The sequence below is a fragment of the Mytilus californianus genome, unplaced genomic scaffold, assembly GCF_021869535.1.
Source record: "Mytilus californianus isolate M0D057914Y unplaced genomic scaffold, xbMytCali1.0.p SCAF_20, whole genome shotgun sequence".
NCBI classification, from domain to species: domain Eukaryota; kingdom Metazoa; phylum Mollusca; class Bivalvia; order Mytilida; family Mytilidae; genus Mytilus; species Mytilus californianus.
This window is the reverse complement of record NW_026262669.1, coordinates 591,458-606,952: the sequence shown is the minus strand read 5'-3', so window position 1 is coordinate 606,952 and position 15,495 is coordinate 591,458. Positions and strand designations below refer to the sequence as shown.

The 15,495-nt window shown below is 31.5% G+C and overlaps 2 protein-coding genes across 26 annotated transcripts in view; one reads left to right on the top strand and one right to left on the bottom strand.

The window, feature by feature from the left end:
- The window catches only part of LOC127731659 (tight junction protein ZO-1-like), a 611,031-nt gene that overhangs the window by 340,494 nt on the left and 255,042 nt on the right, over positions 1-15,495 (bottom strand). The gene's annotated exons all lie outside the window — the stretch shown is intronic.
- LOC127731663 (leucine-rich repeat-containing protein 15-like) overlaps positions 1-15,495 on the top strand; it is a 286,215-nt gene that overhangs the window by 266,967 nt on the left and 3,753 nt on the right. For all 23 annotated transcript variants that reach the window (XM_052240453.1, XM_052240443.1, XM_052240435.1 and 20 more), the window contains 9 exons: positions 3-74; positions 1,010-1,081; positions 3,240-3,311; positions 3,868-3,939; positions 4,911-4,982; positions 6,040-6,108; positions 6,618-6,689; positions 12,710-12,861; positions 14,140-14,241. In XM_052240453.1, the coding sequence (XP_052096413.1) occupies positions 3-74; positions 1,010-1,081; positions 3,240-3,311; positions 3,868-3,939; positions 4,911-4,982; positions 6,040-6,108; positions 6,618-6,689; positions 12,710-12,861; positions 14,140-14,241 (755 nt within the window). The remainder of the gene's footprint in view (positions 1-2; positions 75-1,009; positions 1,082-3,239; positions 3,312-3,867; positions 3,940-4,910; positions 4,983-6,039; positions 6,109-6,617; positions 6,690-12,709; positions 12,862-14,139; positions 14,242-15,495) is intronic.

Genomic DNA, 15,495 nt, shown 5'->3' with positions numbered 1-15,495 from the left:
AGTGATCTTCAGTCCAATAATATATCTGAAGTAGAAGAACACGCCTTGGAACATCTTCCAAACCTTGTATATCTGTAAGTACATACTTATTTATAACGCAATCTTCCTGTCATATACATGATTTGATAGGATCAGAATGTTTATTACAAATAACATATAATTACAAAACTAACAAACAGTATTACATTATAATTTGACATGACAGCGTTTTAGACACGTTCATTTACGAACAAACAAAATCGGATGATAAAATAGAAAAAAAAATACTTGTTTTTGCAAATCATAAGTCAACAATGCTATGAAGTATTTAAAAAAAAAACAGTGTAAACGAAATACATTTTGCATTATTTTGATGATGCAACGTATGCCCTAATTTGTAGACAGTTCAATAGTTTCAAAATCAATTATAAAATAGTGTCATAGTGATATTGGCCAGTTTGATAAGGATAAAATAAAAGTTGTTGGGGAACTTTTAATCGACAAAGGAAATGATTTGTCGAAAATGAAGTGTAAATCGTACCGCTTTTTATAATCTAATTAAAAGTATAGGTACCTTGACATTTTGTTTTGTCCAGTACAGATTGTTTCACAAAAATATAAGAAGGTATCTCTAACAATCTGCTTTCAGGAAATAAAAAAGTAACCTTTGGAGTAACGGGAGTTGTTTTCTTGCAACAGAACAAATTTGAAAAATTCACTAAGCATTCCTTTATAAAAGAAAGAATTTATGAGTTATCTCCCCTCATACGGCTAAGTTTAATAAATAAAAAAAAAATATTAATCTGTACTTTTGTTCTACGTGTGGTAATCAGTCGTAAGAAAAAAAATAGTACATATAGTTTTCTTTATATATATGAAGTCTGACAAGTGAATTAGATTCCTTTCAAAATTTGCATACACGTTTGTCATTAAAAACCTTTACCGATTGTTTTCTGCTATTTTACAATCCAAAATGGAAGAATACATTCAATCTTCTATAATAATCAATGTTTATTGTATTTCTTTTTAGGTACATGCAAAACAACAGTATTCATAATATTGATGTAATACAATTTCGAACCATGCCAAACTTATACTATTTGTGAGTATATCATCTAAATTTTAAGAATTGAAAACAACACTTTATAAAATTGAGTGCGTCCGAAGCGCTTTCCTGGATTTTATTTTTATATTTGAATGTCAAGGAATATAACAACCGAAACAGCAGAAGAGCTATATGTTTAACAAGGACCTGAAAATGATAGCCAAATCCATATATGGTCAACTTTGCTTGAATGATTCGAAAACTTAATTTCTTAATAATTTCTAAATTGATGAACGTACACTTCAATACGAGAAGTTTGTTAAAAATCATTCCAATACCAGTAAGCTGAGTAGCCTCAATTAGTGTTAGCATTATTAGTAAATATGTAATACGGGACAAGATATAACGGGACTCAAACAAGCATACATTATAGCATAATCAACAACATTATGATCAACAATTCCTAATCGAAGAAAAGACAAACAACAATACACTACACAGGTATATGTAACACTTACCAGCACGCTGCACACTAAACCACCAAAAAGAAGACGTAATTGTTAGTTTTTAAAAGCGATGACGATTTTACTGATAATGCAATAAAAAATTCTCTATGTTTAAAAGCATTTTGGTGACAAATTCTTCACATTAGAACTTAAAATAAAACGGCAGTAGTATATATTGTACAATATATCATTAACCAAAATGGAAATCAAGTTTTCATATACCCTGGGAAAAGCTGTCTAGGGCTGTACTGTATTCGTAAGGGCAATGATATAAATCATGTTGTTAGTAAACAGTTACGTATATCATAAGACATGTGACAGAATATTTGAAACGTGCACAGCTGTATCACGTTCTATTCTCTTTTACCAATTAATTCAAGTATAGGTTGAGGACCTAAACAATTCAATTTCCTGGATCATGAAATCGACAATATTGGATTCATTTCAAAAGATTTCAAGAAAATCAAACCTTGTGTCGTGAACAGTTTAACCAAGTGGGTAGCATGAGTTAACTCGTAAAGCGCAATATCTGTTTTACAGTTTGCCTATTTCAGTTTTTTTCTACATATAGCATACAGATGAATCTTTATTCAAAAGTATCTATAATGTTCCTTCTTACGCAAAAGCTGTCTTTTTTTTTCTTTTTTGTGTGTGTTCCAGCTAGTCTTATTGCTGTGCTTTGTTGCATATTTCAAATTTTGAGGCATCTAGTATCCTTTTTGTATGTCATTTTGAAATTAGCTAGATTTACAGCTTCTTTTTGTTGAACAGAGTGTGCTTACAAATTTGGAACATCTAAAATTATTTTCTTTTTTTTTTATGTTTTTGTATGAAATTTTGTTATTTACGGTCAGTTAAATTTATAAAGCTCCTTAAAGACTGGATAAGTATAACCAATACGTAAAATAAGATTGCTGTCAAACTGTTACAATCATAAACTGCCAAAATTTAAATTCAGTAAACATCACTCTCATTTGTTGTTACTGCAACACAATTGTACTATAGATAATTTTTAGGTTAGTTCTTTAAGTTTTCGTCTTGCTCCGAAATAGGTCATGAATCTGACAAATTAATATAAATTTCATATGATAATACTTCCTATTTCGACGGAGATGTCACGGACCAAATATCCAATTCCCTCTTTTTGAACTTTTTTCGGGGTTCTGTATGTCTGCTAATACATTTTTTTAATTGAATGGCGTTCTATTGTCTGGTTATAAGACCCGAAATCTGTTTGTATTTCCTCAATAGTATAATATTATTATTATAAATCTCGCAACATATTTAAAAGCCGTTTTCCTCTTATAACTTAAAGGTTTTAATTTGAAATGGAAAACCTATCAGAAAATAAACTTGTATAATATTTGTTATAATGCAAAAAAAGGAAAATAACAAAAATACCGAACTCTAAGGAAAATTCAAATTATAGTTTTTATTTAAAGTATATTTTTGTGGTCATTGGACTGTTCAAATGGGCTGTTCCCGATTAAACAATCAGTAAATCGCACTGCAATTCCATGTATAATGAGTTATTGTTATATATTTTCTGTCTACTGGCCCATCGCTATCCTTTTCAATCAATGTAATTTAAAAAGGATTAAGAAACATTACATACATTTTTATATATAGCTTAATCAATTTTGTAATAAATTGCCTGAAAGTACAGGATTATATAAGCTTTTCAATATAAACAGGTGTATCTCTTTCAGATATATGTCTAAAAACAAGATACAGTCAATATCAAGTTATACTTTTATGAACATGACAAATTTGTACAGAGTGTAAGTTGTAATGTCACTTTTGTTTATTGTCCTCAAAATTTCAATTTTCCACATATATGACATTACGCTGTTTAAATTAACTGGAGATTGCTGCGTCAACCTACATTGATATTACACCAAACCAATGTGAGTGTTATTTAACTAAAGAATATAAGATGGTTTAGGTAATTGGAATTCAAGTTGGTTTTAACGATATTCATGTTTAACAAGATCGTACGCGGTTTCTGCTTGTTTAGTTAACAATCTTAAAAATAATAACTGTTTCTTCAATCTGTTATAATGGTGATTATTATTAATACAATAATAATTATAATTTTGATAACATTTTATAAAACTAATTCATAATTAGAAAATATTACACAACCATTCGCCTACAGTGATATGCTATGATTGTTTCTTTTACTACACATAACAAATAAAATATATGCATATACGAATAATATATAAATTAAAATGTTGATGGTTAATGTTTTAAAAATGTTGATTCGAACATTCAGATTAACAAACGATATAATGGCAGTTCAAACTTATGAACACATTAATATTATTGTTTTAGTTACTTTCAAGATAACAAGATATCTACAATAAAACAGTTTGCTTTCATGAATCTCCCTCGTCTTCGATACATGTAAGTATATACTTGTATACAGTGTCACATTTCATTCAGAACATTCATGTAATGAAGCAGAACTCGTATATAACAATCACAAAACATACGAAAATTAGGTTACACATTTGAGTTCACAAAGTATTGTCATCATGATTGTTGATTTTTGTTCTTGTGTTTGCCTTACATAACGATGTGTGTCCCTTTCAAAAAGATTATAATTCATTAACTCTTTGACTTCATATTTTTTTTTTTCATTTGTTTCAAATATATTAATCAAGGAAAACTATCTAAAAGTAAATGCTTATATGTTTGCACTCATACTCTGCTATATCGGAATGCAAAACATGCCATTGCATTACAAATGACTATGTTAGTTTGAATATACTTCCCGTCGTCTTACAAATAGTAGATCTTCTTTTTAAATGTAAGATTTTCAAACGCATAACCAACATCTGTGTATCAATGTATATCGAAAACGAGTATTCTGTTCTGCTAACCATGCAGCTATAAGAATGTTAGCAAATATTATGCTATACTTAGATTGAACTCGTCTCTTTCAATATGAAGCCATTTATACAAAAACAAAAATGAAATTGACAGCAAAGTATATTGTGTATAAATGTCTGTTTTAAACAACAATTTTCTGCATGGTTTTCATTTGCGAACTCCCTGATTTTTTGGATTAATTTTGAATCATGCCATAACATAGCCATGTACATTGTAATTATGAGCTTCAAATTACCATGTAAACAACTGAAATTTCCAAGCATATTTTCAAGAAAAGTATCTAAGAAGTAAGCTATGCAGTATTGATGCTATGTTTGTTTACTAGAAGTATTTTCATTAGTTCAAATGCTGTACATTAATCACAAATTTCGTTGTTCTTTTTCATTATTCCAAATGCAGTTACTAAAACAGGTTTTTATCATATCACATTGAAAACTAAAACTTTTTCTTTTTTAAATAAAGTGAATTCTTATTTTTAAAAGAGACCTTAGCAGCAATGAAATAACCACCATAGAGGAGTATGCATTTGTCCACATTCCGGCTCTTTATTCCATGTGAGTTAATTTCATAAGTGTTGACGATTAATCCAGGGGTATACGGTACATGAGAGAAGAAAGGATTGAAATCCTAGTAAGATTGTCAAAAATCAACGATATAAGTCATGTTAAGGATGTTTGCTCCTCTTGTTTTAGATTTTTTGCCAGATATTCGGAAACCTCTAATTTTATTCATGCAGTTTTATTAGAATATTTGCCCACTAACCTCTAGTTTTCTTTTCATTATTTTTTTACATATAGTTTAAAAGGTCATATTTAAAAATCTTAACAAATTCTTTTTTTTTTTTTCGTGGTTTTTAAAAGAAAAAAGGTGCCAATATTAAATGTATGAAAAATCAAGAGAGAATCAGTTCCCACCAAATTTTCGATGGCTTATATCTCGAAAATAAGCACACGGACCCTTCATTTTTTTCTGCTTTTTTAGTTCCTTTATTTATATACTATCAATTTATAACAATCTTTTAAAAAGCTTGTTATTTTGAAACAGAGTAGCGGACATCCTTAATCATGTTTTGAGTCTTTCTAACCTGTCATTTTTTCGCTTTATCGGCGGTCGGTATAAATAGTATACGGTTGTTATCCTTGATTTCAATTTTATATTAACAGATAACCCTTGTATGCAGGATAACAGTTGTCAATACTAAAGATGTGCCCTATGGCTATTTTGTGATTACCTTAAAAAATTATCAGTGGTTTAACTGTCTGTTAACGGCCAAGATATTTCACATATATAGTTGACAAGTCGGGGACCTGAAACATTTTCCACAATGAGGCGTGTTATTTTTCAATTGGATGTACCTATACAAATGTAAACGATGCGTAGGCGAAATATCATAAAACTATATGTGTGGCTCATACATTGCACCGAAGTCCGTAAAGGAGCTAAACACAGTATAACATTGAAAGTTAAATCTTATAACATGGAATATTAAACGTGAGTGTGTGTGTCTGATGTGGACTAGTGAGTTGTTAAGGTGTAAAATGTGTGTGTGTCGTGGTGTGTAAAAACAAAACATATATCATGTATCTAATTTGCAAATATTTGTATTGGAAGGTATCTTGAAAACAACAAGTTGACCACAATTAAGGCACATACATTTGAGAAAGTGGATACAAGATACATGTAAGTATAAAAGAATGATAATGAAGTAGAATATTACATTTTATGTGTGTACAGCTCTTTGGTTAATTTTCTTGCATCAGGAACGTTGAAATCGCCAACGTAAGTAAGCCATTAGTGACAAATACGTAAGAAGCTTCAAACCGTTTTAAATAAAAAAAACAATCTTTACCATTTTATCCATTGGAATCATGACACAACATTCTGCATAAAGATGCAGTATTATTAGGAGTGTGAGATTTAACTTGGGAATGCAGATTTGATAAAATAATATTAGATCGCTTCCAAAATAAGTTATTGGACAGAGATACAAATCAAAATAGTTTGATTGCAATAAAGATGGATTAATAAGGTAGACAGTTATATAATAGATAATCAGGAATAAATATTAGAATGCAAGATATGACAGTTTGAAGATTAATAAAGGTAACTGACGGAATGTTTCTCATTATACGTGATTTTGATATATTGTTGATCTAATATGTTCGATATGAGATGTTTATTTATTACAGAGATTTCAGTCAAAATAATATCAGCCATATCAAAGAACATGCTTTTGGGAATATTACTTCACTGTCTCAGTTGTAAGTTTGGACACTATATTATTAATTTGTAAACGTATATTTGATTCAATTGGAATGAAGCTTGATGATCCAAATAATCTTCGCGTTCTTAACTTGTATACACTAGTCTCTTGCTATGTCGTTTCTATAGTGAAAAATAAGTTTTTACGTAATCCAAATTGTGGTCAGCGCATTAGTCATGACAAAACTATAACAATCAATAAACAAATGTTTAAATCAGATTTTGATCTCGTGAGTTTCAATAACTCTCAATGCTCAACAAACTTATGCTATAAAGTACACCTTGAGTTTCAATAACTATTTGCGCTTAATAATTTTATGAAGTTAACTGCACCTTGAGTTTCAAAACCTAAATCTGCTCATCCTTATCAAAGTCTTGTCTTAAAATTTTCTTTTAGTCTCTTAAACGTTGAGTGATTCAAAAAAAGAAAACAATTGCTATATTGATATATTTCAAGCTGTTTCTTTTTGTTTGCTTGTTGATTTTTTTATGTACATGTATTGTTTTCCCTTTCTCTTCTTTCAATTGAAGATCCAACCGATACTATGAATGTTTAGCAGGTATTACGAAAATAGAAATTTTGAATGTTACAGGATTTGACTGTTTTGAATGTCCAGTAATAACATTGACGGTACCACTTTTTCTGCAACAGATTCGCATTTCGACAATAAATATCTCTTCAGTAATGCGAGAGCCCAAATTATTTGAAAATCCAAAACTAACTAAAAAATGAAGAGCATTTAAACCAAAAAATGACAAAACGATTTAACCAATTCGGGCAAGGAATCAAAGCTTTGCATAAAACAGATGTATTCCTTAATCTAAAACAATTTCAAAAATGTTGTAACAGCAAATGTTAATAACACAAAATCCATAATTTCGTGTGATGTCAGGTGTTCCGGAAGAGTAGGCAGATTCTGCACCATATATAGCATCCGTCGTGTTGCTCATGTTAGTACAAACCTGGTAATAAGTCGGGGAAGAGGGGAATGGTTGTAGTTACGACAATTGGAACAAATTCGCTATCATCTTTGAAACGAATATTCCATTGCGTCAACCAACCAACTCGTGATAGCGTCCTTGAAATATACGGACGGATGATTTCAACTTCACCACTTGGAGCTCTTGGTTTAGGAGCTTCCTTGTGAACAGTTACCCTCTATCAAGGACATCATGATAGGAAATACAACCCATGTAACATGTGTAATATCGTATCAACTGGGATATATATACTCCGTATGTAGACGTTGCTGGAATGTTGCTACATAGAAATGGTAAGCTCACAATAGAGAAGCTGAAATCATCTCTTTTGTCGTAATTTTTTGCTATCAACCGACACTCATTGTCAATTGCTAGATTTTAGTCAAGATATGAGATCGGTGGGAAAGATGCGTTCAACATAATCACCAAATTTTCAAGGCATACACTGCACGAGGACACATTCTACTGAATCCACACACCATTTATGTATCATTGATTCAAACATTCGCTAAGACGACTTATAAGAGAACGTGTATTTACAGTCAATTTAACCATGTGTAGGATACCACCTGTTATTTACGAACATCTGTGATCACTTGTTATGTTACTCTAACTAGTTCAAGTAGTTATTGAACCGGTTTTAACATGATTCTGTGTTTATCAAATGAAACAGCATATGTTCAAAAACTATTGTGGTCTGGTAATGAATATAAGCCCTATATTGGATTTATGAGCAACCATAACACATGTCAATTGATGGTGAATCATTTAACAAGTAAAAACCTCTAAAGATATGTTTTAAGATAAAATAAGATGAGATTTATTTTAGAAAAATGTCACCATCCATTACAGTATCTATATATATATATTTTGTTACATCTTGTGATCCTTTTATTTAGCAATCGCCAATGGCAGTCAGCAGGGTGTAAGAACATCAGTTGTTCCACCTGCTTGTCAAATGCGTTTTGTTAAAATATACTTTTTCACTCATTTTGGTCTTTTGGAAAATGTTGTTTGTGCTGTATTTAGACCCCTCTACCATGAAATTTGTTTTGTATGCACACGTATAAAAATTGCGGTTTTTATCCAACGTAATTATAGGTTTGAACGTTGTTTTCAATTTAGACTTGTTTATATTTTTTCGTTTGGGCTTGTATTATATTTTCCGTCGGGTTTATATGATCCGTTCATCCTATTTTGACTCCTCAACATTCAAGAGTCTATCCTAAATTGAGTTAAATTGTATGACTTTCCAAATACCGTTTCGATTCCTAACATCACTGAAGATACATTAATTGTCGAAATCCGGATATGGTGTACAAAAACCTTTGCACCTTTTGTTTGCGGTATACCATCTTTTCCGCAAGTTTATTGTTTTCAGTTTAGTACTAAATTTACATTTAAGATCCATTTATTACATCGGTCATCGGTTTATTTGGCAATCGCCAATGGCAGTCAGTAGGATTTAAGAACATCAGTTGTTCGACCTGTTAGTCAAATGCGTTTTGTTAAAATATACTTTTTCACTCATTTTGGTCTTTTGGAAAATGTTGCTTGTGCTGTATTTAGACCCCTCTACCAAGAAATTTGTTTTGCATGCACACGTATAAAAATTGCGGTTTTTATCCAACGTAATTATAGGTTTGAACGTTGTTTTCAATTTAGAATTGTTTATATTTTTTCGTTTGGGCTTGTATTATATTTGCCGTCGGGTTTATATGATCCGTTCATTCTATTTTGACTCCTCAACATTCAAGAGTCTATCCTAAATTGAGTTAAATTGTATGACTTTCCAAATACCGTTTCGATTCCTAACATCACTGAAGATACATTAATTGTCGAAATCCGGATATGGTGTACAAAAACCTTTGCACCTTTTGTTTGCGGTATACCATCTTTTCCGCAAGTTTATTGTTTTCAGTTTAGTACTAAATTTACAATTAAGATCCATTTATTACATCGGTGATCGGTTTATTTGGCAATCGCCAATGGCAGTCAGCAGGATTTAAGAACATCAGTTGTTCGACCTGTTAGTCAAATGCGTTTTGTTAAAATATACTTTTTCACTATTTTGGTATTTTGGAAAATGTTGTTTGTGCTGTATTTAGACCCCTCTACCAAGAAATTTGTTTTCCATGCACACGTATAAAAATTGCTGTTTTTATCCAACGCAATCATAGGTTTGAACGTTGTTTTCAATTTAGACTTGTTTATATATATATATATATATAGATTGCCTAACAATGTAATTTTAACACACTATTTAGTATGTAAATATAAGAATGTTTAAAATATTTACAAAATGATGAAAATAAACGCAATATTTCGCTAGACTAACTAGCTTTATCAAGCGTGCATCTATCCAGGTGAAATCGGATGTAGATGATAAGAAACTGTTGCAGCTCAATGTATATGTTGCACTTGAATTTAGCTGCCTTGAAAATAATACATAATTTGGATGAAGTTCAAGATTTTTACAAAATTGCTAGTTGAAGTTAGCAACGTCCATTGGCCAATATTACAGGATAAAAAGGACGATGCTGTGTACTAAATTATTCTTTATCTTTCCTGTATCTTTTCTCATCTTTTTCGTTAAGACCATCAGGTTCTAAAGTGTGGAGTTGGTGGATCCAAAAATTTTCTCTTCTCCTTCTCGCCGTGGTGTCCCACTCGGTGTTGACTTCTATGATTTGGAAGGTAACATTATCAAAAGAATGTTTCGTTGAACGAAGATGTCTTGTGAGAGGACAGTTTTTGTTTGTTTTGTACCATGAACGATGGTTATTGAGCCGAATATTAAATTTGTCCATTGTTTCTCCCACATACTGAATGTCACATGTGTCACATGTTAATATATAAATTGAGTTCTCCGTTTTACAGTTGGAATTTGAGTAGATGGTATAATTTTGTTTAGTAACGGAGCTGATGAAGGAACTGCTTGTATTGGCAGCTTTACAACACAAACAGTTCCTTCGACCACATTGTTTGTAGCAACCGGGAGATGGAGTAGGCTGCTTTGCTAATACAGATGTCACTAATTTGTCACGGATGTTTTTAGGTCTTCTGAAGGCCATGACTGGTGGTGAGGAAAATACTTTTTTAAGATTTGCATCATTTTCTATAATTTTCCAATGCTTCTGAACAATGGAAGACACATTTTTAAAATCAGGATGGTAAGTGAGTACAAGGGGTGTTCTGTTAGTTGCTTTATTCTTATCTTTGTACTCTAGAAGTTCTTGGCGACTAGTTTTGTTTGCTCTTTCGAAAGCGCTATCAATGATGTTGTTATTGTATCCTCGAACAACTAGATGTTTACGTAGTTGTCCAAGTCTAGCATTTTGCGTATTTTCAGTAGAGCATATTCTCTTGATTCGCAATGCCTGGCTGAATGGGATGCCACGGGAGCAGTGTTTAGGATGGCAACTTTTAGGAGAAAGGAATTGATGTTTGTCCGTTTGTTTGGTATGAAGGTCCGTTATAATGGTTCCGTTCTTGATGTAACTCGTAGTGTCGAGGAAGTTTATTTTCTCCATAGATGATTCATATGTAAATTTTATTGAATGGTGGAAAGAGTTACAGTGTCCTAGAAATTCATTAAGATGTTCTTGTGAATCTGTCCATTTGAAATCAATATCGTCAATGAATCGGAACCATGATAAGGGCTGGTATGGAGCACTAGCCAAGAGGCGTTTTTCAAGTTGGCCCATAAATATGTTGGCATATGACGGGGCCATTTTTGTGCCCATACTAGTACCGTCTATCTGGAGATAATGTTTTTCATTGCTAACAGAACACCCCTTGTACTCACTTACCATCCTGATTTTAAAAATGTGTCTTCCATTGTTCAGAAGCATTGGAAAATTATAGAAAATGATGCAAATCTTAAAAAAGTATTTTCCTCACCACCAGTCATGGCCTTCAGAAGACCTAAAAACATCCGTGACAAATTAGTGACATCTGTATTAGCAAAGCAGCCTACTCCATCTCCCGGTTGCTACAAACAATGTGGTCGAAGGAACTGCTTGTGTTGTAAAGCTGCCAATACAAGCAGTTCCTTCATCAGCTCCGTTACTAAACAAAATTATACCATCTACTCAAATTCCAACTGTAAAACGGAGAACTCAATTTATATATTAACATGTGACACATGTGACATTCAGTATGTGGGAGAAACAATGGACAAATTTAATATTCGGCTCAATAACCATCGTTCATGGTACAAAACAAACAAAAACTGTCCTCTCACAAGACATCTTCGTTCAACGAAACATTCTTTTGATAATGTTACCTTCCAAATCATAGAAGTCAACACCGAGTGGGACACCACGGCGAGAAGGAGAAGAGAAAATTTTTGGATCCACCAACTCCACACTTTAGAACCTGATGGTCTTAACGAAAAAGATGAGAAAAGATACAGGAAAGATAAAGAATAATTTAGTACACAGCATCGTCCTTTTTATCCTGTAATATTGGCCAATGGACGTTGCTAACTTCAACTAGCAATTTTGTAAAAATCTTGAACTTCATCCAAATTATGTATTATTTTCAAGGCAGCTAAATTCAAGTGCAACATATACATTGAGCTGCAAAAGTTTCTTATCATCTACATCCGATTTCACCTGGATAGATGTACGCTTGATAAAGCTAGTTAGTCTAGCGAAATATTGCGTTTATTTTCATCATTTTGTAAATATTTTAAACATTCTTATATTTACATACTAAATAGTGTGTTAAAATTACATTGTTAGGCAATCTATAATTTTATTTGTGTAATTGAATTAATCTCTGTACTGATTAATCCACACTCCCATAGATTTGTATGTCATGTGCTGCTATTTATAGGCACTTATATATATATATATATATATGGTGGTCTACCATATTAACCTGTTTCAAGTTTTAGTTGTAACGAACCAGCTCTGAATAGTGACAAAATACGTCGGTGGCATCTATTATTAACAAACTTTACATAAGGCTCCGTGCCAATATAAGTTTTAAACAATCTATAAATTTTGATTTATTACCATCACCTTTTAAGATATCTTACATCAAATCCACTCAACTGTGACTGCAGTATTTTTCCATTCTGGTCATGGCTAATTGAAAGAGCATCCGTTGGAACAAGTGCTAAATGTAGCGATGGAACATTTGTGATATCACTGCGATCATCTGAGCTTGAAAAATGTAATCGTACGTAGTATAATTTTGTGTATTGATTATATAACATTTTATTTAATTTTTAGTTGTCTGTCTTGAAGATACAACAGTTTCTTAGGTTATACATATCTTTTTTGCAGGTCAACAACTACTTTGCACAATTTACATGTAGGCAAAATTAATTTAAAGAAGAATACCAAAAAAACAACAACCAAAACACATCTATTTTTTTCATTGGATTTTAATCAATAGAGAACGTGTGTTTGCCATACATCAAGCCGAAGTGAAAACCCGTATGAGGCAGCAAGCTCATTTGGAAATATCAGGCATTTCATTTGAAAGGCTGTTTTGGCATTGAAACCCCTTAACTATTTATAGTAATAAATGCAAACTTTGTTTTATAGTTTTACACTTCGGTGTTGACATGAATATCAATTATATGGTCATTTTAGTAAATTTCCTGTTGACAAAACTTTACATTTTTCGTAAATCTAGTGATTTTCTTATTCCAGGAATAGATAACCTTAGCCGTAATTGGCACATCTTTTTTGAATTTTGGGTCCTCAATGCTCTTCAACTTTGTACTTGTTTGGCTTTATAACTATTTCGATATGAGCGTCACTGATCAGTCCAATGAAGACGAAACGCGCGTCTGGCGTATTAAATTATAATCCAGGTACCTTTAATAACTATTTACAGACTTAACGTTACACGTGAATTACAGTTCCGTCATATTGAAAACAATTAGAAACCAATCCAAACAGACATAATAGATAAAGGTGACAAAAGCGCGGACCTAATAGCCAAAACTGTGTAAATTTACATCACAGAAATGCAATGCACTTGACTTAAAAAAGATAAACATACATCAAATACTTTGGCAAGAAGCCACCAAAAATATAGTTATTTTTGTTTGAAATGATTTCCCTTATAATTTCATTGTTCGTTCTCATATTGAACAAAAAGGTCATCATCTAGTTTTGCCATTTTGATATAAACTAACTAATGTGTTTCACGTCTAGTATCTGAATGAATCGCTTTGAATATCCACATTTTTAGAGAGGTCATAAAACATCTATATCTTCTGTTTTCTATGGTTATATGATAACTCAGATTTTAATTTTGTAGACTTGAATATTCATTATTTTCAAAATTCCATTTTATAAACAAGGGGAATATTGTTTTAACAAAACCTGTTTATTTATATGATACATACGGTAGCTATATTCATTTTGAAAATCAGTAGAACACTGTAATTGTTCATATAAAATAACTTCTATAATACAACATTTTAATGCAACTTCATTTTAGCTGATAACTGTCAATGTTTTAACAATGGAAAATGCGTTCAAAAGGACGACGGAAGAGTATTGTGTGATTGCATTGGACATTGGACTGGTCAATTCTGTGAAGGTATAGATTGTAGTATTTAAGTTATGATTTATACTGTCTTCTACCATCTTTGGCAATCTTGATTAGATCATGTTTTTTTTTTCTATTCAAACATCATGAATACGGACACATTTAAACTAAGTCAGCTTAACATCTGCATTGCAAAACAAATTACGAAATGAAAGGTATTTTAGCTGATTTTTTAACCAAATTACCAAACCACTAGTTCGTTTCATTAAACACACGTATTTCTGTAGAATTAATTATGTATCATACATATGAAAAAATGGTAAATAAATAAACTATACTGAATTATAAATCAGACTCCGTTGACCCAAAGGAGGACCAAAATTAAACATATGATACATCATATTTGCCCTCCGTTCCGAAATTAATGCATATTATTTAAATCATGATGTCATACTCTTGGGTCATGTGTTACACGTTATTAGCCTAAGTTGGTCCATCGTTCGGCCATAATATATTGTATGTCATGTAACATTAGCCTGCATTGGTTTTGTTTTATGAATGAGTAAAAATAATAAGATAATCTAAATCAACATATATTTATCTAAACTTTATACATAGCATTACATATAAATACGTGATAACAACGTTCAAAGCTCAATTCCAATCATTATTTTTTTCATTTACATTATGTTTTATTGTGTCTCTCATTACATTAACAAATTCTATCACCTTCCACGAGCAAACGATCTTTTGTAATATATAATATATCTTTATTTGTGTGTTGATACAATTTGTTTCTTCGCACATTTTTGTACATTATTCAGTAAAGCAACCCTGTATATCTGGCAATTAATGTACTATCAATGTTTCTTTATTAGATGGTTATATATTTGTCTCTATACTTATTTTTGTTCAATATGGTATATACTTTTACACATGTATTCATCATATCCATTAAACATATAAAGTCAAAACTACTTACATACTTAGCATGAATACAAAACAACATTAGCAAACAACACACCATAATAACGAAAATGTAGCACATAACATGACATTTTTATTTTAAACTAAGGAATACATCTCCTACAGTCAAAGCTCTGATCCCTTGCCCAGTTTTGGCAATTAGCCATCAATCGGTGTGTGAAATGAAGATAACCAAGCTAAAAAATATGCATGATCGATAACATAGTTACACCTTATTTGTGTATTCATTGGTGCACAACGTCCGGCGATATTTGGTACGACGAGGTGTACTAATACTGTTGTATGTAATCAATCGCATTTAATTTTAGATTGATATAT